We start from the raw sequence: 23,692 nt of genomic DNA on the forward strand, positions 1-23,692 counted from the left end.
TAAAAGGAACTTGAATGTATTGAAGAAAATTGGGGCGCTTTAGTAGAATCGTTAAACAAAAATATTGCATAGGAACGTGGCATTTTTACTATTGGAAAAACTAAAGTAGGGAGCACAACTAAGTATTAGAAAAAGATTTTGTAGGTGAGGAAAGATCATCAGCTTTTGCTGCAAAGTACTTAGAACTGACATAGGGGTCTTTCTTATTTAAATATATTGATGCACATTTAAAACATGTTGGTGCATTTTTTAAATTCTCTAGTTCATAATCTGTTCTATTTCAGAGCTTCCTATATGGAACTTTGATGGATCTAGCACAGCCCAAGCTGAAGGCTCCAATTCTGATGTCTTTCTTCATCCAGTAGCTTTATATAAGGACCCATTTCGTGGAGGAAATAACAAGTTGGTGCTTTGTGAGACTTACAAGTACAACCACAAGCCAACAGGTAAAGCTTAGTTATCAAAAATATAGCTTAAGAACACTGTTTTAACCATAACTCATGAGTTTGCAATGATTATAATTTCATTAAGTCTAATTTTAAGTTCAGCTTCTGATTTCAGTATAGTAATGTCCATTAATACAAAAATTGATGTTTTGGCAATATTATATGAAATTGTTCCTTCAAGCTTAAGGTAAATTTAATATCTATGAGATTAAATATCAATATATTGAAATTAAGTTTTAAGTGAGTTATGAAAATCTCCAATCTAACATGAATTTCCTTGTTGGTGTTGCATTACTTATGACCGCTAAGCAGCCAGTAAATCTTAAAAGGCTTCATTGCAAGCAAAATGTGATATATAAAATTTAATGCTTTAGTAGAATAAGCAGCCAAAATATTCTAATTTGAGAACTTGCTTTACGTGATTTACCATCCATAGAGCAATTGAATAGAATGCTATAAAGAGTAACATTTGATTAGATGAGAAAATTAAAAGCTCATGGCATTCTTGAAGATCCAAGCATAATAGTATTCAGCTGAACTTGATCTTTCAATGTAAGATGGTATCACCTTCACAAGCTTGTCAAAGTCAAAAGAATTCCATTGTTTTTGAAATTAATATCAGAACAGTCTTTCCATGGCTGTAGAGAATTGCTCAGCAATACTTCATGAGCATTTCATTAAACCAGTTTTCTGATAAAGTGGGTGTATTTTTTGGAATTTAGAAAGTATAGTTATTTTATTATATGAAGGCTTAAACATTAGATGATTCATTATGTAGATTTACTGAAAATTATACATAGAACTAAGGAATAAAATTTAACACTGCTTCTAATGATTTTTTAAGCCATCAAGGTATAATGCAAGACTTCTATGCACAGGTAGAAAGAAATGAAGTATAAGTGATTTATAAGTACAACCACAACAGCTATCTTACTTGTGGTTGTACTCTTAAATAATCTCTTAAGCCCTAAGAAGAGTTGATAACATCTGCAGTAGGTCATGCCTATTTTGAAAGCCTTCAAATTAGTTTTCCACAACTCTTGGGAGTTCAATTTCATGCATCCTTAATTTACTAAGTTTAAGGTGGTTTTTAAGAGCAGTTACAGATTTTAGAAATTAATGATTAAACTTGGTGTGAAGTACATCAGTTTTTGCATTTGATTCTGATAGTGTACTAGACCATTTTTTCTTCCAATCTATAAGTCTAGTTTGCAAGCTGGCCTATTATGACTATTCCACTTGGTTATATAAGTCTCAGCTTTTATCTTAGTGAATATGCAGTTCTGTGCAAGTGACTGACTTGTAATACTTATTACAAGTTTAAACTTTTTGTGCTGATATTTGTGTAAAGGGATAGGATAGTCCTGTATGTTACCGTCCTATATATAACTAATGTGTAAATTCGGAATTATCTTCCAACAGAATCAAACAAAAGGAGAAGTTGTGTGGAAACAATGGATAAAGCCAAAGATCAGCATCCCTGGTTTGGAATTGAACAAGAATATACATTATTAGATTCAGATAAGCATCCATTTGGATGGCCTAAAAATGGTTTTCCAGGACCTCAAGGTAACTTGGCATTTGAATGCTGAATTTAAAATTTTATTAAAACATTAGTCTTAGACATTTCTGGTAAATGAATTAAGAATTATTTTAACTTGTATCATTGTTCTAAAATTATTCAAATGCTTTTTTAGGGCCCTATTATTGTGGTGTTGGTGCCAACAAAGTATATGGAAGAGATATTGTAGAAGCCCATTACAGATCCTGCATGTATGCTGGAATTACCATTGCTGGCACTAATGCTGAAGTAATGCCTGCACAGGTGGGTTGGATCTTAAAATTGTAATATGCTTAAAGTATTCTTTTAGTTTCAAAATTTTAATGAAAGCATAAATTAAAAAACCTTGCTCCTAAGATAATTTGAGTGATGGCTCTAATTTACATAGATTTCCTAATCAATTTATGGTATCCTTAATAGTTACTGTTTATTCTCCTTCATACCGACTTCTACTGAAAAAATAGCAGTTTAGTATTTATGTGCAGTTTCAGGCTCATGGCCTGTGCTGCTATTTTTTCAGCAAACCTTAATTATAATGATGCAGCTATTTTTTTTTTTTTTTTTTTTTTTTTTTTTTAAATACATTTTTAAATTAAACTTATGGTTGCTTATGCAAAATACAGAAATCATTGCTTGAAATGGCAATCATCTCAAATAGTTGGGGTAAAAAAATGATCTTTATCTGTGTGAGATAGAAAAGATTCATCTTTGTTCTGAAGGAAAGAAATAATACTAATATCAAGGTGTTAATGAATAAACTTGTTTCACTGTCTGTTTATGTTATAATGCATTTATTCATTTGTGTGTGTGTCATGGTCATACAGTTGAGCTATAAAAGTTCAAGAAACTGGTGTTCTTTAACCTAAATATACATTTAGGTGTTTTTGTATTGAAATTAAAGTTCTGCAAAGTATAAAGGTGGGTCTTTTGAGTGAAACAGAACACAACTTGGTATAAAATCATTTTTCTCATATGCAGAATTGGAAAATTTTAGTGATATTTAGAAAGGAACTAGAGAATGGTTTTTGGAAGTTTTCCACTTAATTTTACTATAAATTAAAGACAGCAAGAATTTATACACATGGTTTAATCCTTTATCTAAGTGTAAGCAAACAAAGTTTGCATCTGAAGTATTTTCAGGACCAGGGCAACTCGTATATAAACATCACTTGCCTTAGTATCTCATAATGTAAAGTACATATCCTTATGTACATCCATAATGCTATGCATTATGGGAAGGGTCACTACTTAGACAGGTTTTGACCTGTGAGGTGAAAAAATAAAGGGTTACTCATCATAGGCCTAGAGTAGTTTGTATAGGGGTGCAAGAGAGCCTAATAGTATTAGGAGAAAGAAAAGACAGATAGCATGAGAGAGAAAGGGCCTCAGCTCTTTTATATCATCATATATAGCCAAAGGCTATCAGTTTTTGTTTCAATCATCATATAGATGAACAATCGACTAACACACAAAGATGACTGATAATACTTTTCCTTTCTTTTAGTGTTACACGGTGATCAGCATTCCTTTTTGAAATTATGGATTTTACAACCGTGTTATAACTAACTCCTTTTTATTATCCTGATGTTTTGATCTTCATATCAAGATCATCTGGAGCATATGCAAGACAAGCTGAGTTACATTACAAACCGTAAGCTAGAGAAACAATGATTTGATCACGTGTTATTCTACTGTCATGACCTCTAGTGAAAAAAAAATGATAAATTACATCAAGCTAGATTTAATTTAAGATAACATGAATAAACATTTTATCTTATAGATAGGACATCATTGTTACTGAAAGAACTATTTCTCGTATTACAATTGCTATTTTTGATTTAGGATCTTGGATTTACTACAGTCCTGTTTCTAATTGTTCTTAGAGGAAGGTTCCGTGCCTTCCATATGAGATTTTTAGACCTTCATTATTGTTCAGATTAGGGCAGTTGATAATGATCTCACAGGCTTCTTTAAATTTGCATTCGTACCATGTTTTGGTGTGATGTAGACATCTAGTGCTTTTCCAGTCAATTCTATGTAAGGGGTTCAGGGCATGATCAGAAAGGCCAGCTTCACCATAATTATTATATTTAATGTGTCTATGTTCTTTTTGTCTTATAGGAATTGTGTATCCTGTTTCTCCTATATATGGTATGTTACAGGTGCAATGAATATGGTATACTCCAGGGTAGGCCAGTGGGGGAGAGTGGGTCTTTGAATGAGTCGAGTAAGCTTTTTAATTTTGCTGGGAATTTAAAGGTGGATTTGAGGTTGTAATTTTGTAGTACTCTGTTTATTTTGTCTGTTCCTTTAATGTAGGGAAATTGCTAGTTTTGTCTGGTTTGTCTTTGTTTTTTATTGGGGTCTTGTAGAGAATTTTGTTAGTGTTTTGGCTGTACCCATTTTTTTTGGAAAGTATTGCTGATCACTTTAAATTCATCTTTCAGTGCCTATTTACTGGAGCAGATTTTCAGAGCATTGTTTTTTTAGAGTATTGATGACATGTAGTTTTTGTATTGGGTGGTGTTAAGAGTTTGTGTATATATTGGCCAGTGTGTGTCGGTTTTCGGTAAACCATGAAGGAAAGATTGCCAGAATGTGACAAGTGTCTAGAAACGGAAATGTGTTCTGTTTTTCAATCTCAATTGTGAACTGTTTGTGTTTGTTTAGGAGGCTAAGGAATGTCTGGCGACCAGATCGTGAAAACATCGTCAGCGTATCTAAGCCAGACTTTGAGTTTTAAAGGGGAGGAACCTAAAGCAAGTTGCCCAAAATGTTCCATGTAAAAGTTAGAAATAGGAAGGTAATGGTGAGCCCATGGCTGTGCCTTTTTTTTTTGTAGGTAGAAAGCATTTTGCCATACAAAATAACCAGAATGTAATACATGCACAAAGAGCACCGTGATATCTGGAGGGAATTTGTTCTGTAAATGGATTGTCATTGATTGGGACATTCCTAAAGAGGGCAGACACGTCAAAACTGACTAATAAATCATCTTTTTCTAATGTAATGTCTTTGTTTATGAAGTGTTGTGTTTTTGATATAGGAGAGGGAATGATCTACCAACTCCTTGAGTGTTGCTAATTTTTTTTGGCTAAGTGACAAGTTGGGCTATCTATCCCTTCAACTATAGGCCTTAGCAGTGTGTTTTCTTTGTGAATTTTCGGTAGTCCGTAAATTCTTGGGGAACGAGCGTAGTGCGGAAATAGTTGATCGTATCTTCAGGCCATGTGGTAATTGACTTAAGTAGTTTCTGTTTTATTTTTATTCTATTGGTTGGGTAATTGGTATTTGTTATTGTCAGACCAGCAGATTCATTTTTTTTACATAAGTGATTTGGTTTAAAATCACAGTGGCACTTCATTTATCTGCTCTAGTTATGATGTTTGGATTTGACTTTAGTGATTTCGTCACTGTTACTTCGTGTTTGGTTAGGTTGCTTATTGTTTTGTTATGATTTAAAATGTTGACTGTTTCTAAATGTATTTTTTTCTGCTATGTTATTTGGGATGAATCTTGGGCCTCTTTCAATATTACAAATAAATTCAAGTTTGTTTATCAATCTGGGTGCTACAGCATAATTTAAACCTTTTGTTTAGTATCAGTATTTAATCTTTGTTTAAAGCGTGGTTGGATAGGTTAACAATGTTACTGTTACCTGTAGGCGATTGGTGGCTCCTGTTGTTTCTTGCTTCTGGTTGGTTATTGTTCACTGTGGAGAAATTTTTGGGGACTGGTTCTGTCATTCTTTTAGTCTTTGGAATTTGGAAATTAGGTTTTCTTTCTTCGTTTGGAGGATGTGGTTCGCTGTGTTTTCCGTAATCTTTTCCAGGATCATCCAGATATGTGCGTTTTATGTAGCTTGAAAGTTCTGTTTTTTTCCTTTTTGTAGCTGGTTTTATGTAGCAGCTAAGTTCTTTCTGATGGCTTGAATCTGTTCTCTTAGTAATGCTTTCTCCATGTGGAGGTATATTTGTTGCACCTTTGAGGTGCATTTTCTCTTTAGCCTAATGCAATTTGGAATGATATTGCTGTCCCTACACAGTTTTAAAAAAAAAAGCCAGTCAATTGATCAAATTAGAAACAAAAGGGATAATAAAAAGAGTTAGTTATAACATGGTTGTAAAATTCATAATTTTGAAAATGAATAACTGATAATACCTAGGTGTTATCAGTTATTCATTTAGGTATTATTGCTCTCCAGGCATCCTTGCAATTGACTATAAGACCACATTGAATTAAGAGGATGGAACTATTTAAAAAAAAAAAAACCTCTCGTAGCAAGAATAGACAGAATTTTATTGCCCCATTGAATATTGCATAATGTTGGTGGTCTACACCATCTAGTCATAAATTTGATATCTCTTAGAATGCTTCTTTCTAAATAAAAAAATCTTTTGACTGAACAATACAATAATATAAAGCATTTGGATGTCATATTGCTAGTTTTCAAATCCATGTTTCTTTCTAACCTTCCATAAATGGAATTTTAATGGAATGCCCAACATATTACATTATCTGTTCCAAATATGCAGGGAAGGAGGGCAGCTGTAGAGTGCATGTTCTGTTTCCAGTTGGTCACAGATTGATCTCAGATATTAAAATACCTCCATTTGATGGTATTGACTAGAAGATGGCCATATGCAATTCTCTAAGCAATATCCCTCCTGTTAGGATACCTTTTTTGGAACTTCAAGTTATGAAACAAAATATTGTTGTCAGTTAACTGTGAAGCTTTGTGGCAAAAGAGATTAAAGATTTCTTTATACCAAATCTTACTTTTTTTTTGAATGGAAAGAATGTCCATTCCAGAGATTGTTAGAGTCGAACAGTGTTATAGTATTCAGGAACAATCTCAGCTTTTTTGACCTTTTTATAATCATTAACTCCAAATAGGGCAAGATGAAAACCCGAGTAGTACTAGAGAAGTCTGCTTATGCATGATTAGTCTGCAATATTTTATCGATTTTAGCTGTATTGCTTAAATACAGCTGAAATCCATAGTCTTAAAATCCAGAATTTTAAAGCTGGTCCAAATCCTCCATGCTTCTTTGATAGTTGAAGAAATGCCTTTTTTTTTTAACTTCTTGGAATTGGCTTGACCAAAAAAATTGCAGAGGTTTACTATATAATTGCTTTTCTTCAGCTTCTTTGTCTATAATATTACGTACAATTGAGTAGGAAAGATTATGGTTTGAGTACTATGGCTTTAGAATAAAAGGAGTGGTCCTATTTTCCAGTTTTCTAACATTCAAAATTCATCAATTTCCTGACATGTACCCTCAAGGGGGTGTACAGGATATGATAGCACTACATGAAAAATTTACATCATTACTAACTTCCTATCTACAATTTTCCTCCAAATCAGTCTATTTGTCAAGACTCCAACATTATCAGATCTTATACTTTAATCGTCTAAGGCACTTTGTACCGTATCAATCCACCTATATCTTGGTCTTCCTCTGGGTCATTTTCCTGCCAACCTGGCAGAGAACACTTATTTTGCTAATCTTTCCTGCCCCATTCTGTTTAGGTGACCATACCACCTGAGATTAGCTTTGCTAACACATTCCTGGATGCTCACAATGTCAAGTTCTTTCCTAATATCCTCGTTTTTAATGATATTTCCAGTGATGCCACCTGTTCACGGCTCTAATCTTTCTCAGGACTCTCATATCTGTGGTCTCTAGTCTTTGGTCAAGTGTTTTACTTCTGACCCAGCTCTCAGATTCATAGGTTAAAGCTGGTTTGAACACTGTCTTGTATGTAGCTAATTTAGTTTTCTGACTAATTTCTCTCCTATTCCATATGAATTTATTTGACTTCCTACCATACCAGCTTTGTTGATTCTGTTGTCTATTTCCATATTTAATTTACCATCTTCACTAAAAATCATGCCTAAGCAGCTAAAATGTTTTATTTGTTCCATAGGTTCCCTGTTCACAACACAGGTAGAATTGTTGAAAATATCAACTATTTTCATTGTCTTTGTCTTATTATTGTTGACCCTCATACCATATCTATTAAAAGTTATTCAATTTAGTCAGGGAATCTTGTAGACTTATAGCAGATTTATTTAGAAATATAACATTGTCTGCATAAAGCAAAGAGCTGACATTAACATCTCCAATTTTGATATCATGTTTAATACCACTTTCCTTCAATAATGTGATCTATATAGATAAAGAATAACAGAGGTGATAATGTACATCCATGTCTCACACCAAATTTAACATTAAACCATCTTCCTGTACTTCAGTTCTAACTGCAGACTTACAACTCAAATAAAGACTAAGTATTGTTCGATATAATGCCCCCATTGACACCATATAACTGTAGCGTATTGAATAGCTTCTCTCTTGGCACCTTGTCATATGCCTTTTCCAGATCGACAAAACTTAAATACAGATCTTTGTTACAGATCTATGTATATTCCCATGCTTTCTCAACTGTTTGTCATAAAGAAGATCTGATCCTGACAGCCTCTATTTGGTCTGAATCCAGCTTGTTCTTCACCAAGCTTTTCTTCCACAATTCTTCTCAATCGTTTCTGAAGTATACTTGCATAGATCTTGCCAGGAACACTCAGTAGGGAAATACCTCTGTAATTCTCACATTCAGTTTTATTTCCTTTTTTATATATGGGGACTATTAGATCTACTCCAATCATCGGGAATTCGTCCCTCTGTCCAGGCTTTCTGAACTATGCAGTGCAGCCACTGTAAGACTTTTTTACCACCATATTTCAACATTTCTGGTCAAATATCATCTACTCCTGGTGCCTTTCCACATTTCAAGCCTTTGATGGCTTTTTCTACTTAAAGTATGGATATGTATTCCCGAGTGTTTTTACCATTGTGCTATCACTGCTTGTTTCCTTTAGCAATTTTTCGAAGTAATTACTCCATACTTCAAGGATATCTCTCCTGTTTTCATGTCACCTTTATCATCTCTAACTCCTTTTACAGCACTCTTTCCTCCATTCCTAAGCTTCTTCAACAATCTCCAGAATATCTTGCCACCTTCTTGATATTTATTATCTATGTTCTTGCCAAAGTCATCCCATGACTTTTGTTTAGCTAGTTTTACACAGTGTTCAGTTTTTTTACATTTGTCTCTGTATTCTCTAAGAGCACAAGCTGATTTGTTTGCCAGGAACTTTTGATATGCTTTTTTCTTTTTCTTCACCACCTCTTTAATTTCATGTGTCCAACATGGAGTTCTGATTTTTCTATCCTTGCAGACAACCTCACCACATGCCTTTGTCGCTGAATCAATCGGTGTTTTCTTCAATGCTTGCCACTGAATCTCCAAGGTTTGGTTGCTGTTCTCAAAAACTTTCATTTTTTTCTTAAAATCTTTGTATATTTTAGTCTACAGTTCACAGCTGAGAGCTGCTCAACTTTTATTCGCTTTAAAACTTTCTTACATGTTATTCTTTTCAATATGAAATTCAATTTTTCATGCTCAAGACTAAATAGTGATTGCTTCCAATTTCAAGTCCTTTGTACACTCTGGTGTCCTGCACCAGGGAGAAAACATCACTATCAACAATAACATAGTCAATGAGACTTTTCTTATTCCTAGCCTCTTCTCTCCATGTGAATTTGTGCACATTTTTATGTTGGAACTTGGTGTTAGTAATAACCAGTCCATGTCCTGAGCAGAAATCCAACAGGTATTTACCATTATCATTATTAGCTTTGCTCTTTTCTCCAAATTTTCCCAAAATATTTTTGTATGTCTTACAATCATTTCCTACTCTATTTACATCCCCAACAAGGACCAGCTTTTCCTTTTTCATTGTCAGTTGCTTTTTCTAAAGCATCAAAATTCCTCCACTTCTACCTTAGTAGAACCTTCTGTGGGACCATAGGCACAAATAAGTCTCATTGTCCAATTCCCCATTCTGATATTTGCCCACATCACTCTACTTGAGACTGCCTGCCAGTCAAGAAGATTAGCCTTGTATTTTGTGTTGAATACTATGGCTACTCCTTATTTTCCTTGATTGTCATTTCCTGAATGTAACATTTTGTATTTATTACTCAGAAAGATCTCACCAGTTTTGTCTTTTTTGTTTGTCACCCCTATTATGTCGATCTGGTACTTATCTAATTCTTCAGCTAGCTCCATTTCTTTGCCATTCAGGCTTCTTATGTTGATAGTACCAATCTTTAACTCTGATATTGAGTTGGGGTATGTTTCAGATTTGTTCCAGTAGCTGACTTTTTTGCTGTTTCCCCCTGGTTTCGTGGCAGAAACAACCGGGACCTTGTTTAACCAGCATGAAATTTTGTCATGTTGCACCATCATTTTGTATATTGGTTTAAGCCAATAAGAATACAATTTGGTCGGCTAAATCCCAAATTGCCAGCCCATCCTCGTTCGTTCAGTATCTATGTAGATACCCAACAGGGTGCACCACGAGAAGGTGAGGATTGGATATTAGGTCAGAAGCCCTGGTCGGTTCTCCACATTTCTTTAAAGGCTATGTGGAGGTCTCCTCTGTTATACAACTTTGACCCTTAAGCACCCCCATTTCAAAATTCTTATATATAATTGAACTGGTAATTTTGGGTAAGTGGCAAAATGAATTCAAAGTATGAGGGGCTCTCTTAGGGGTTAATCCAAAGGAATGCCTCTAAGATCCCACTTTCCATGAACTTTTAATTTTGTCTTGTCTGCATTAATAATTAATCCATTGCTTTGCTGAATTTTTCCCAAATACCAAAAAAAAATATCGTATCATTATCCTTAGTTCTTACTACATCATCAGCAGCATATGCTAATACCTTATTTTCCTTTATAGTTGCAAGGAACTGTTATTCCTTGCACAGCATGTTAATGGTTGACTTCCTGTAAGAAAAGTTCAAGAACCAATGAAAGTGCAGTGGACTAGGAGACAATCTTGCTTGACTCCTTTTTGAACTTTTACCAAGTCTGACAGGAACCCATGAACTAGGAGGTGGGTAGTTGAATTGGCATTAGGCTCCTTAGATAATGGATAGCAACTTTTTACCTACACTAATTTGCTGGAGTATCTGGAATAGAAAAGGATTCCAGATCTTATCAAATGCTTGAGTTAAGGTCTACTGATAGCACTGCCTTTTCGTATTAATTAAGCGGATTAGATCATGTAGCAGAAATATATTAAATTGTAATGCTAGACCTGGTACTCCATACATCTTTTAATTATATATCTCGTTCCTGTTTTGTTTTATTTTATTATTTTTTTTAAATTTATGGAATTTACAACTGTGTTAAAAACTTTTTTTATTATCCCGACGTTTCGATCTTCATATCAAGATCATCTGGAGCATGATGTGAGATTATTATCAACCGCCCTAATCTAAACAATAATGGTCTAAATATCCCAAACATATGGAAAGTATATATTTGACCCACAGAACGTTCCTCACTAAAAACAACTAAACAGGACTATAGAAAATCCAGTATCTTAAAAGCAAAAATAAGAATTGTAATACTAAAAATAGGACATCATGGTTTCTGAAAGAAAACCATCTGAAAGAATGTTTATTCCTGTCATTGTAAATAGAATTTAGCTCGATGTAATTTTTTTTTCACTAGAGGTCATGCCAGTAGAATAACATGTGATCAAAGCATTGTTTCTTTAGCTTACAGTTAATAATGTAACTCAGCTTGTCTTGTATATTGATGTATGCTCCAGATGATGTGAAGATCGAAACATCAGGATAATAAAGTTTTTTTTAACACGGTTGTAAATTACATAAATTTTTAAAATGAATGCTGATCACTATGTAACTCTAAAAGAAAGGATATCTCATTCCTGCTTTGAGCCTGTTTTTGATAATGCAGAAAAATATCTTGTAGTCAGTATTAAAGAAATAGGTCTCATTGTGTGATCTCTATTAGATTTAAGAATGAGGACAGTATGGCTTGCTGCAAATTCACTTGGTATGTATCCTGATGAGTGAAAGAATAGTGTAACAAGAATGGGAAGAATAAAATCCCAGGCCTTGCAGATGCTATAATGGGTCTGTCAAGCCCATCTTGGATTTGAACAGGAAAGCCATTAATGTTCCAAGAGTTATAATTTCCAACAGTACTGTTGCCTTCATTTTTATGTTTTAGAAAGGAGTTGTCTTGAGTGGTAGACATGTCTTCTCCATCAATGCAGATTTGAGTGAAGTCCTTTTGTGAATTGTCTATTGAACAATTCATAGGCCATTATATAAAGACCCTGAAGCCTATGTCTTTAAATAACTATAATAGTGGTATAGCTTAATTACCTGATTTAAAAACTGTTTTTCATTAGAAAATAGTTGGATATTTATTTGTTTTAAGACTGGTTGAAGTACAGATATTTTGGCACTCATCATGGGCCATCTTCACTGTTTTTGCTGTTCAAAATTAAAAAAAATCAAACAATAAGGGTACATGGAGAATGTAACTTTTTCCTTGTGTGCAGTCATGAGACAGCTAGGTAAAATCCAATATTATTGGGATGAAATGAATTGTGTGTGAATAATCGTTAAAAAGATATTTAATATTTGTAACCTTGTTTAAAACTGCAAAACAATGACATTATCAACTGTTTCTGACTCTTATTAGAAGAGATGACTTGCAATGAATCTACATTCCATACATGAAAGGTTCAGAACATATTGATTCTCTCCCACATTTAAGCCTATTAATCAACTCTGATATCATCTCCAAAAGACATTCCATCTCAAGCTTAATGGGCTTTCCATGCCAAAACTCTAGAAATTATCAAGAATTATATGGCTTAAATATTATAATTTAAAATTCTCTTGAGTGCACACATGATCATATCATTTTTTTTTATGTAGCAGTCTGGAGACAGCTTAAAGATTCTATTCTCTATCTGTCTTCACTTTATAAATTTTCAACTGTTATACATTGAAAATGGTTCACAACACGTGTACTGAAATATCTCTACTTAACCAGTCTTGGATAAATATTCAACTGTTTTTGTATAACTATATTCTAATTGTAAATGGTCGCTTCATTGATTTGCTGTGGTCATCCTTTAAAGATACTAATTAGATTTTATTTGAAATGTTATTCTTTTATATTTGTTCTTATTTAACATGCAGTTGTTTAGGTAAAGTTGAAGCTAGAAAAATAAACTGTACTCCTAAAAGGAGTGCAGAAGCTAGGGGCTTTCAGCCTCCACTCATTTGCTTAATGAACAAGGAAGAGCCTCAGAATTTATCTGGCCAGTGACTTTTTATAGTTGCAAATGACAATTAAACTAATGAACTACATTAATTAAGATTTGTCATTTAATTCTTTCCAATGTTTCTTTATTTAGAGTACTAATAGTTTACAATCTTTTTTTGTGGGTGTCATTTACAAATTATCTAGGAGGCTATTTGTATTACTTTTTATCAAACAATTATTATTATTGTTCCGGGAAACTCCAAGGAGTCGACAGACTCATCGAGGGAGGCCCTAACATCATGTCAAGAACAACTATTCAACATTCACACAGTATCTATCATACCTTGCCTTGAACTCATTCACGGTCGTAGCACCCACAACAGACTCTGGAAGCTTATTCCACTCATTTACCACTCTCCAAGCAAAGAACCTAGCTCTAACACCCTTGTCAACCACGCTCTTACCCAGCTTCCATGCATGGCCCCTAGTCCTCCCACCACCAGTCATATTTTCAAAAATATCTTCTGGATCAATCTTATAAAAACCCTTCAGTAGTTTGAATGTCTCAATCATATCACCCCTCCTTCGCCTATCGTCCAATTTCTGCAACCCACAAATCTTCAACCTATTCTCATAAGGTTCATTCCACAGACCTGCTATCATCTTGGTCACTCGTCTCTGGACCCTCTCCACTTCCTCCCCATCACGAAGAAACCCTGGTGCCCATAGCTGGGCACAGAAGTCCAGATGGGGTCTTATCAAGGCTCGATACAGAGGAACAACAACTTGTTCGTCTCTGCATGTTAAAGTATTTTTCAGAAGCCAAGTGATTTGGTGAGCTGTTTTAGTTACTTTTGCAATGTGCCCCCTAAACTTCAACTCCCTATCCACCAACACTCCCAAATCCCTGGCCTCATTAATCTCCTGGAGTATGATTCCACCAATGCGATATACTGCTGCTATTCTTTTCACCCCAGAGTGCATAACCTTACACTTTGCCACATTAAATTCACATCCATTTTTCCTAGCCCAGTCCTCCAAACTATCCAAATCATCCTGTAAAATTTTGACATCTTGTGCACTCACAATTGCTCTACCCAACTTTGCATCATCAGCAAACAAGTGAACACTTCCTCTCAGATCCTTTCCAATATCATTGATGAACAAATTGAAAAGCAGTGGTCCAAGAACAGAGCCCTGTGGCACTCCACTAGTCACAAGACGTCTTTTAGACTCCACTCCTGAATAAACCACTCTTTGATATCTCTCCTTCAACCACCCTCTTATCCATCTCACCAACCCTATATCTATACCCATCTGCTCCAGTTTACTGATTAGGGTTCCATGTGGTATCCTATCAAAGGCCTTGGCAAGGTCCAGTAGTATCACTGTAAACCCATTACCCCTATCCAGTTCAGCTGTCACTGTGTTATAAAACAGTGAGCAAGTTACTGAGGCATGATCTACCCTTCACAAAACCATGTTGTCTCCCATACAATATCCCATTTTCATCTATCCAATCCTGTATTCTTTTCTTGACTAATTTCTCTAAGACCTTGACAATGATTCCTGATATGTTAATCGGTCGGTAATTTACAACAGCAGTCTTGGAACCACCTTTATGCAGTGGAACTATTTTCCCCTCTTTCCACCGGCTCGGGACTAACCCAGACCCGAGACTCAAATTAAACAAAATGGTCAAGGGTACTGACAATTCTTTAGCTGCTTCTCGTACAACACGAGCTGGTATACCATCCAATCCCACAGATGTATTGACATTGAGGTTATGCAATAGACTACTCACCTCCACTTCATTAACCACAATTCCCGTATAATCTACTGGTTTATTCGTTTCTGCAATGTCACCACCTGGATGATATACTTTTGCAAAGTGCTCACTCAGTAACTCATCTCAACTGATTCAGTTACCTCCCTACCATCAGCATTCTTTAAAATCAATCTGCCATGTACATTTTTCCTTTTACTTGCTACATATCTAAAAAACTGTTTAGGATTCTCATTAGCCTGCATGGCCAATGTTCTTTCGTAATCCTTTTTTGCTTTTCTTACCACACTCGTCACCCTTCTGGCCTGCGCTTTATACCGTTCATGTGCCTGCCGGTCACCCTTCTCCTTAAATTCCCTCCATAGTTGTTTCTTTTTTTGCAACTCAAGCTTAATGGTGTTATTCATCCATTTAACCCCTACTTAATTTATTATTCGGACTCCAGGTATACAGTCAGCCATTGCTTCATGCAAGCACTTCTTAACTACCTCCCATGCACTATCAACTTCTAGTCCTTGCAGTTGTACATGCCATGCCACTGAACCAATCAAACTCCTAAGCATGTCATACTTTCCAGCCCGATAATTCCACATGTACCCTGTCTTAATTAAATTCTACACCTTTAGCGACCTCCCAAGTTAAGACCCTATGATCACTCTCACCGATTGGTGGCAATGTGGTCATATTTGTTACAGCCAAATCCTCAGATGTAATTACTAGGTCAAGCACTCTCTGACCCCTAGTATTTTCCATTACATGCTGTCGCAGATAGTTATCCCTTAATAACCGCATAAAATCCAGTTCCTTCCTCCCATGTGTCCTCTCCTCACTCCAATCAATGCGACCATAGTTGAAATCTCCCATAATAATCACCCTCCTTCCACCCATTTCTTCTATTTGCTTGTGCATACTGTCACCACCATCTTTTCCATCACCTGGTCTATAGCAGCACCCAATTGTATATTTAGTTCTGCTAGCCACAATCTCACACCAAATGGCCTCAAATGTGCTCTTTTCTCTATCCTGCAATTCAACTTCTATTCTCCTTGGCTGGAGCTCATCAGCTATCATCAACAATACTCCTGCCCCCATTTTATTCTCTCTGTCATTCCTGAACACACTATACCCATCACATTCAATCCCACTAGTTATATCATCTACAGTCAGCCATGTTTCACTAATACCTATAATCTGTGGTCTGGAAGTGCCAACCATGGCCAAAAACTCTTCCTTCTTGTTCCTAATACTCCTAGTATTAGTGTACATGAATTTAAGACCCCCATTTGCCCCAACCCTACCTTGATGCCTTATATTAACTATCCCACTCAGATTTGTTGTCCTTATTTGCTCTGGCATATTATATTCATTCTTACATTCAACTGCCTCCAAAACAATGACACAATAACTTGCAGAAATGTTACATGGGTCACTAATAATGGAACAGTGAATGGCAGACTTCTATACTTGCATTGTTTATGTTAAGTCTACTTGTTATCAGTGATGTTGGAATTGAAGTACTGTGCAATCTGAAATACAACGCAGGCTTGGGTGTTGATGTCATTCATAAGTGTTTTACAGTGTAAACAATTTATTTATTAAACTTGCTAATATTTTGCTGGTTAACCAGCATCAGAGCACAAATAACTGTTTTCACACAGTACTGAAATGTTAAGGCATCCTCTAGGGAACCAGATAAGTTAAGTTAATTTGGAGAAGCTGGTATTAAATGTTGTTTGAGAATGACTGTCTCTTAGGTCTTTTAGAAAATTAATATGGCCATACTAGTTCAGATCAGGGGAGTGCTTTATAAATGACTTGATTCTAAAAGCAACCTCTTGTAATGACTTCTGATTTATATCTGTATTTTTCCAAAAGTTCTTCAAAACTATGTATTCTTGTACTTGCTCAATTTTTGTCTATTTGTTCTGTTATCTGGTTTCCTTCAATATTTGTCATTTTAGTTTTTTCATAGTTTCTAATCCTACTTTATTTAATTCACCCATTTCTTATTTCTCTTTTGTATTGTCATTACAACAATACTATCAGCCTATAAATGATTTTTGGTGTTTGAGCATTGATATTGATCTCTCCAATCTCGTTTGCCTAGAGCATTCATCAGGTGATTACCATTATTAATTTTGTTCTTTCTCCAAATCTTCCCAAAATGTTGCTAATGTCTAGTCATTTCCTGCTTTATGGATTTATTTATCAATAGGGACTTGTCATCTTTTCCATGTCTGACTACTTCCTCCTCCATAGAATCTTTCATGGGACCATAGACACAAATAGCTCATTATCCAGTTTCCCATTGAAACAAACTGTTCAAAACAAAGTTTTTATCTGATGTTTTATTCTGGTTCTTCCAGTTACCCTTCCTTATAAAGGAGCCCATGTCATTTAATATGCATTGTATGGATGCATACTGAATTTTTAATGTGTAAATTTTTTTATTTTGGCTTCGGTTCAACTGCATTTAAGCATAAAATTGTCTTATTTTATGTGAATATGCAAATTAACAAATTTTTGTTAACTTTCATTTCAGATGAAGTATTATATAATAACTGATTGCATAATTGATATTAAAGCATATTTTTTTATAAATGTTTAAGATTTCTCTGTATTTAAAACATTTTAGTGGGAATTTCAAGTTGGACCTTGTGAGGGTGTAAGCATTGGAGATGACCTCTGGATGGCCAGGTTTCTGCTTCATAGAGTAGCAGAAGACTTTGGTGTTGTTGTATCATTTGATCCTAAGCCAATTCCTGGTGATTGGAATGGTGCTGGTGCACATACAAATTTCAGCACAAAAGCTATGCGAGAAGAGAATGGCTTGCAGTAAGTAACTTCTTTTTTCTCTGAACCCACTTATTGCATAATTTTAAACCTAATTTTTGTATGGTGTTCCAAAAATTTACATTTAGGCAATACTTAAATTTTGTGCATTTTAAGCTCATAACTCGTGTTGAAATATTAGACCAGTACCTATATGGAGTTGCCCATTATGGGAAGCCTGCAATTGTCATTTCTTTAGCATCTGTGCTATAAAACCCTTTTTTAGTAACTGTTTATAAACTGCACGTATGTTCAGTATAAGTAGCTGAAGGATTAAGCATTTAGGTTGCTCTTATAGAAATACCACCTGGAAAGAAGTCAATGGACACCATAGTGTGAGGAACAACAAACAGCCATGGCATCGGCCTCAAGATGTAGGACCTCCTCTCATTGCAATGCCAATGTCAATCCTATGGGGCATATTTTTCACAAGTGTATGCTAGTGATCAGTGGGAATTCTGGACATATTCTTCCTGTAGATATGTAATGGGATCCTGGACTGTTATGGAGCCTTTATCTCACCCAATTCTCCAGTTCATCCTATAATTGTTCAATAGGATTGAGATCAGAGGTCTGTGGAGGCCAGTCAAGTGTGATGACATGTCCACAAACCATACAGTTACAGCAGTAGCCTTATGACATGGTGCACTTTCTTGCTGAAAGAAACAACGGTCATTTCCATAGAAATGCCACAAAGTAACAAGCATTGCATTGTTCAAAATATTCAGATACCAGGTCAGAGGCCAAAATAGGACCATTGTAATATCCTATTGTGTATGGCCGTTTTTAATTCCTTAATTTTTTCTTAGTATCTCTTAAACTTTAAGATTCCCACAAACGGTGATGCTGCTGGTGAATAAGCCTGTGAACTATGCCAATTCACGTGTACAGAAAACTGTCTCCTATGCTAAAAGAAGTCGGGAAAATTTATTTGATTTATGACTGCACCACCTGAGTTCTTCATGTAAAGCATCGGCGATATGTTTAGCACCTGTAGGATATAGCTAAATTTAATTGTGGGCTTAATTAACAGTGGTGGATTTCCCAATTCTAAGCACAGGTTCGAAGTTTTTGCAAGGCAGTACATTGTACAAAGATCAAGCGATAGTTTCTATTAAGCAAACAAAACACATTTATTGTAACTTAAAATAAATCTACACTGTTATATGCTTTCATAACTTTCTTAATCTTAGCATGAATATCTATTACTATCTAACATTATCACTTCCCAGTTACGGTGAAAGGAGATTTTTCATATTATACAATTCTGGCTGTCACTATTTCTAACTTATGTTATGCTAGCAATTCAGTTTCAATCTTTGCCATCCATGACAATGTATTTAGCCTAGTAACATTATGTTCAGTGGAATCGTAGGTATCCTTCGCACTTTATTATTAATATAAAGATTTCTACTCGCAGGCCCTTAGTAACACATAGTCCTATCAGCACATGAGTTCCTTAGCTGTTTCTGCTGACGACTCCAATCCGTTCGCTGTACTAGAATTTCTCGTGCAGCGCTCGGTAGGCATCCTTCTGTAATTCACTTATGGGAGTAGGGGCACAGTTTCGCTGAAGGAAACTAGGTAGACTCGAGGAATTCTACGTTCGGTGCATGAGGCAAGTTTATTTGCTATACATCGCAGAAACTTTCACTACTTCTCTGGGCTCCCCGTTTCACAAAAGGTTGCATACCGACAAGTCCAAAGGTGCCTGCAGACTGCAGCTAGATGACGAGAGAGGGAGATCTTGTTTCTTAAGGCCCCTATATACGGTTTTTGAGAGTTCCATGATTCAGAGTTGGATACCCCCCCTCCCCTGTTTCCTGCAATCACTCTGACGTCAGCGGTCTTGATCTTCAGTGCTATTGTTAGCTTTCAAGTCCCAGACATAATCTTTTTTACTTCAAAACTAGGCTATTTTTACAATATCATTTTGATAAACATAAAGTACACAATCTGAATATTTATACTGTTTAATATTTTTATGAACAATTCTGTTACTCCTTGTGCCAGATACCCGTATGGGTTTACAATCAGTATAGCAACATGTAGTTTTATTATATTTACACAATTTACAACCTGGAAAAAAAAATCTAACTTTTGCAGCAACACTATTATTCTTTACTCGTCACAACAACTTCCTCAAGTCTGTGGACATCCCCCCCCCCCCCAACTAAGTCATTTGTGTCCACAACTACTACTAATTTTTTGATGCCCATTCTTTAATTTTCTGCAACACATCAGTTATTTGTTTCACCAGGAAAGCATGTTTTGTGCACTTTATTAGTCATCACACCCCAATAATCCCATATAATGATATGACTATTATTCAACTTCTTTCTTTGTAATAGTAACTTTCTCATTTTCATCACATAATCTCTTCTGTAAATGTTTAATATCCTCTTCCAGATATTTCATTATTTTCATTAACTCTTGTCTAAATTCTTCTACTACAGTTCTGACTCTACCTCCCATTTCTAATTGCTGTAATCTATCAAGATGAGATTAATTTGGAGGAAAATTGTTGATAAGACATTAGTAGTAATGCTACATTTTTCATGTAACATTATCATAATGTCCTATACACTCCCTGAGGGTATGTCCAGAATTTGACTAAGATCAGAGTTAAGTTTGAGATAACAGATGATCAGCCTAAAGACAACAGATGAATTCTCAGAAGTCATTAGCAGATGGCAGCGATGGCCAAACCATGTCAGAAAAGAACTTGACATTAATTTCCAGAATGTGTAAGAACTGATTTCAGACTGTGGTGCACTAAAAGGAAGATGAGATTTAGTTTTTCTTGCTTTTTCAAGTACTTGTTTTGCTATCTGGAGTCTAACTGATTTATTTCTAGCACATCTCTCAGTAACATAAGCTAAAATTGGTTTGAACATGTATGCTGGTAGGTTTTTAAATTTCTTTTATAACTGTCTCTCCACCATGCCAGCTTTGTTTATTCATTGTCTGTTTCCATGTTTTATTTTTAATCTTCATTAAAATTGTCTAAATGGTAGACAACTTTTTTCTATATTAGGTCTTGGTTGGGAATGCAGGTAAGGTTTTTAAATGTTCATTTAAAACTTTACCTGCTTATTTTATTTTTTTTGTTTTTTATTGCATATTTTGTTTTGTTATAGTGGCTATTTAGAGTTGGGCAAAATTCTGCAGATTTGTACTGCATTTAAGAGTGTAGCATCTGCATAATCAGCTGAGATTAACATTTCCAGTTTTGATATCAGGCCTAATGTAGTACATGTAAATAATATTGGAGATAAGTTTCTTGCATCTGATAATAGTTTGATATCAAACTATCTGATAACAAAAATTTTGTCTTGCATTGGATTTTATATTAAACTGTCTTCCTGTATCTTCAGCTCTGGCTGCTGATATTTAAAACTCAGATAATAGCCATGTATTGCTTGATATGTTCCATATACATCATAATTATAACCATGAGGTCTTTCTCTTGGAACCTTGTCATATGCCTTTTTAATATCTACAAAACTTAAGTGAGTCTAATCCTGACAACCTCTGCCTAAATCCATCTTGTTTTTCTTTTACTCTCACAATTTTTCATGGCCTCTTTGCAAATATGCTTGCATAAATGTTGGCCGAGTGGTTAATGTCCACTCTTCAGCCAAAAGGCTGTGGGTTCAAATCCTTCCTTGGACATGGATTGGTGGTGGGTGGTAGATGGCATTGGTGTAATTGGTGGAAATAGAGTTGTAGAGCAGGTGCCCTACCTCAGTGAGTCTCGTGACTCCCTGGGGGTGTCACAAAATAATAAATATAATTGGAAGACTCATTAAGGAAATTCGTCTAATTTCACATTCAGTTTTATTTCCCTTTTTCATAGATGGATTTGGCAGGAATTCTGTGCCGTTTGGAATTTGGACTTCAGACTGTCTCATCTCGCATCTTCCCTTATGTGGTAGACTCGGTGGCCTGTCATGGATATGTAACCTGGCTTCTTAGAAACTTAATGCTCTTATAATGTGGTTAATCCTATCTGCATATATATTCTTTAGATAATTTGCTTGCTTTGTTGGTATGAGAGATTCAAGCACAAAAAAACCTTGCTACCTGTATGAGACTAGCTAACTAACTTATCTTCGGTTAGTCCTTGTCAAGATTCAAACTTGTTTTTCCAACTAAAGAGAATTGTTGAAATCAACTGAAATTGATCAGTGCAGTGCTATAAATCTTTGGAAAATATTTCTTTCCAAAAGGGTTTTTTCCCAAGAAAACAGATCAGACCATGCCAACTGACTTGAGAACAGAATCTGCACCTGTCATATAATGACTGTCTATCATCTCAGCATGTCTAATGATCCTCTTCTTACTACTTTCAAAGAATTGCATGCCTTGCACCTTTTCTTATTTACAACTAAGAAAAATTGTTGCAAACTCTAGTTTTCGGTCTAGAAGTTTCATTTTTCATTGAAGCTCTTCTGCCGTCTGTTAATGACTTGGACCTAATATTGCTGTGAATAGTTCAAGGATCAGATAATTTATTACTTTAACAAACAGTAAGGATGTATTTAAATTCCATTTGTTCAATTTCTTGTAATCAATTGGAATTTATTTACAAACAGAAGAAATTCACAGCAATATTATCCAAGTCATTAACAGATGGCAGAAGAGCTTCAGTGAAAGAAATTAAATTTCTAGACAACTAGTTTTTAACAATTTTTTCTTAGTTGTAAATCTGAAAAGGTGCAAATGGTTTGCAAGCTATGTTTAACTTAAATGACATGTAAGCTGGATTGGATAGCTCACCTTTGCTAGGCTAGTATTCTTGAGTATCATAGAGCACTTTTACATAAATCTTGTAAATTGAATTTTCTGTCCATAAAAATTTAATTTCTATAACTTTCAGAGAAATTGAAAAAGCCATTGAGAAGCTGTCTAGATGTCATTCTCGTCATATTAAAGCATATGATCCCAAAGAAGGCAAAGACAATGAAAGAAGACTTACAGGTGCACATGAAACTTCAAATATTGATGATTTTTCAGCTGGGGTTGCTAATCGTGGTGCAAGCATCAGAATACCACGTCAAGTAGCTGAGGAAAGAAAAGGCTACCTCGAGGACCGTAGACCTGCTGCAAACTGTGATCCATATTCTGTATCTGAAGTTTTAGTACGAACTGTTTGTCTTGAATAACTTTTGTAGATTTTACAAGATGACATTTGGCATTGCCATGTAAATGTAACATTTTATCATGATGTCTTGTAATGTTTATCACTGTACTTTTCATTCCATTTTTGTGGCAATATTTTGTGATAAATTTTAAAATGACTGGCTAATGAGATGTAATGTTAGTAATAAAGATTTTGATGTATATAGTGAGTAGAAAATTTTCATATGTGCTTGACGTTGTCGGGAAATAAAAGTTCAATCCGGAAAGATTTGTAACGTAGTTTTTATTATTTTTTTTTCATTGCAAGTATAGAAAATAAAGTTTTTATTCCTGTTAATGCTGTAAATGCTCTTGAATTTGAGATTTCTCTCATTGGTAGTTAATTTTGAATAGCCAAAATCAGTTTCTTTTAATCAGCAAGTAGAATCTCACTACAAAATGTCTTTGGATGTCCTGGCATTAAGGATGAAAGTGCTATTTCTGTATTCTAAGGCCTCAGTGGGTTATAACAGAACCTGGTGTTTTGAGTGAGTTTTAGAACCATTTATTTATATATATTAATTTGAAAAATTTCCCCATGATTCCAAATTTTTAATGGAAGACTTATGCTATAAAACTCTTGTCACCTGCTGACACTAGCATGACTCGATCTGAGGAATTATCAAGTAACTGTCTCATTTAGTTGGAAGCAGCAAAGTCGGTAGAAGATGCTGAAGCCTCTCAAGAATGGGAAAAAAATCATGCTTCAGAAAA

At 35.1% G+C, this 23,692-nt stretch overlaps 1 protein-coding gene across 1 annotated transcript in view; it reads left to right on the forward strand.

The window, feature by feature from the left end:
* The window catches only part of LOC150103867 (glutamine synthetase-like), a 61,313-nt gene extending 38,037 nt beyond the window's left edge, over positions 1-23,276 (forward strand). The window contains exons 3-7 of the mRNA XM_090397160.1: positions 285-446; positions 1,869-2,015; positions 2,144-2,271; positions 17,598-17,797; positions 22,677-23,276. Coding sequence (XP_090253286.1) covers positions 285-446; positions 1,869-2,015; positions 2,144-2,271; positions 17,598-17,797; positions 22,677-22,962 — 923 coding nt within the window. The 3' untranslated portion in view covers positions 22,963-23,276. The remainder of the gene's footprint in view (positions 1-284; positions 447-1,868; positions 2,016-2,143; positions 2,272-17,597; positions 17,798-22,676) is intronic.
* The last annotated feature ends 416 nt before the right edge of the window (positions 23,277-23,692 follow it).

The sequence above is a fragment of the Typopeltis vanoorti genome, chromosome 8 (genome assembly GCF_054136105.1).
Source record: "Typopeltis vanoorti isolate ZY-2024b chromosome 8, IOZ_Tvanoo_1.0, whole genome shotgun sequence".
In the NCBI taxonomy this organism is placed as follows: Eukaryota; Metazoa; Arthropoda; class Arachnida; order Uropygi; family Thelyphonidae; genus Typopeltis; species Typopeltis vanoorti.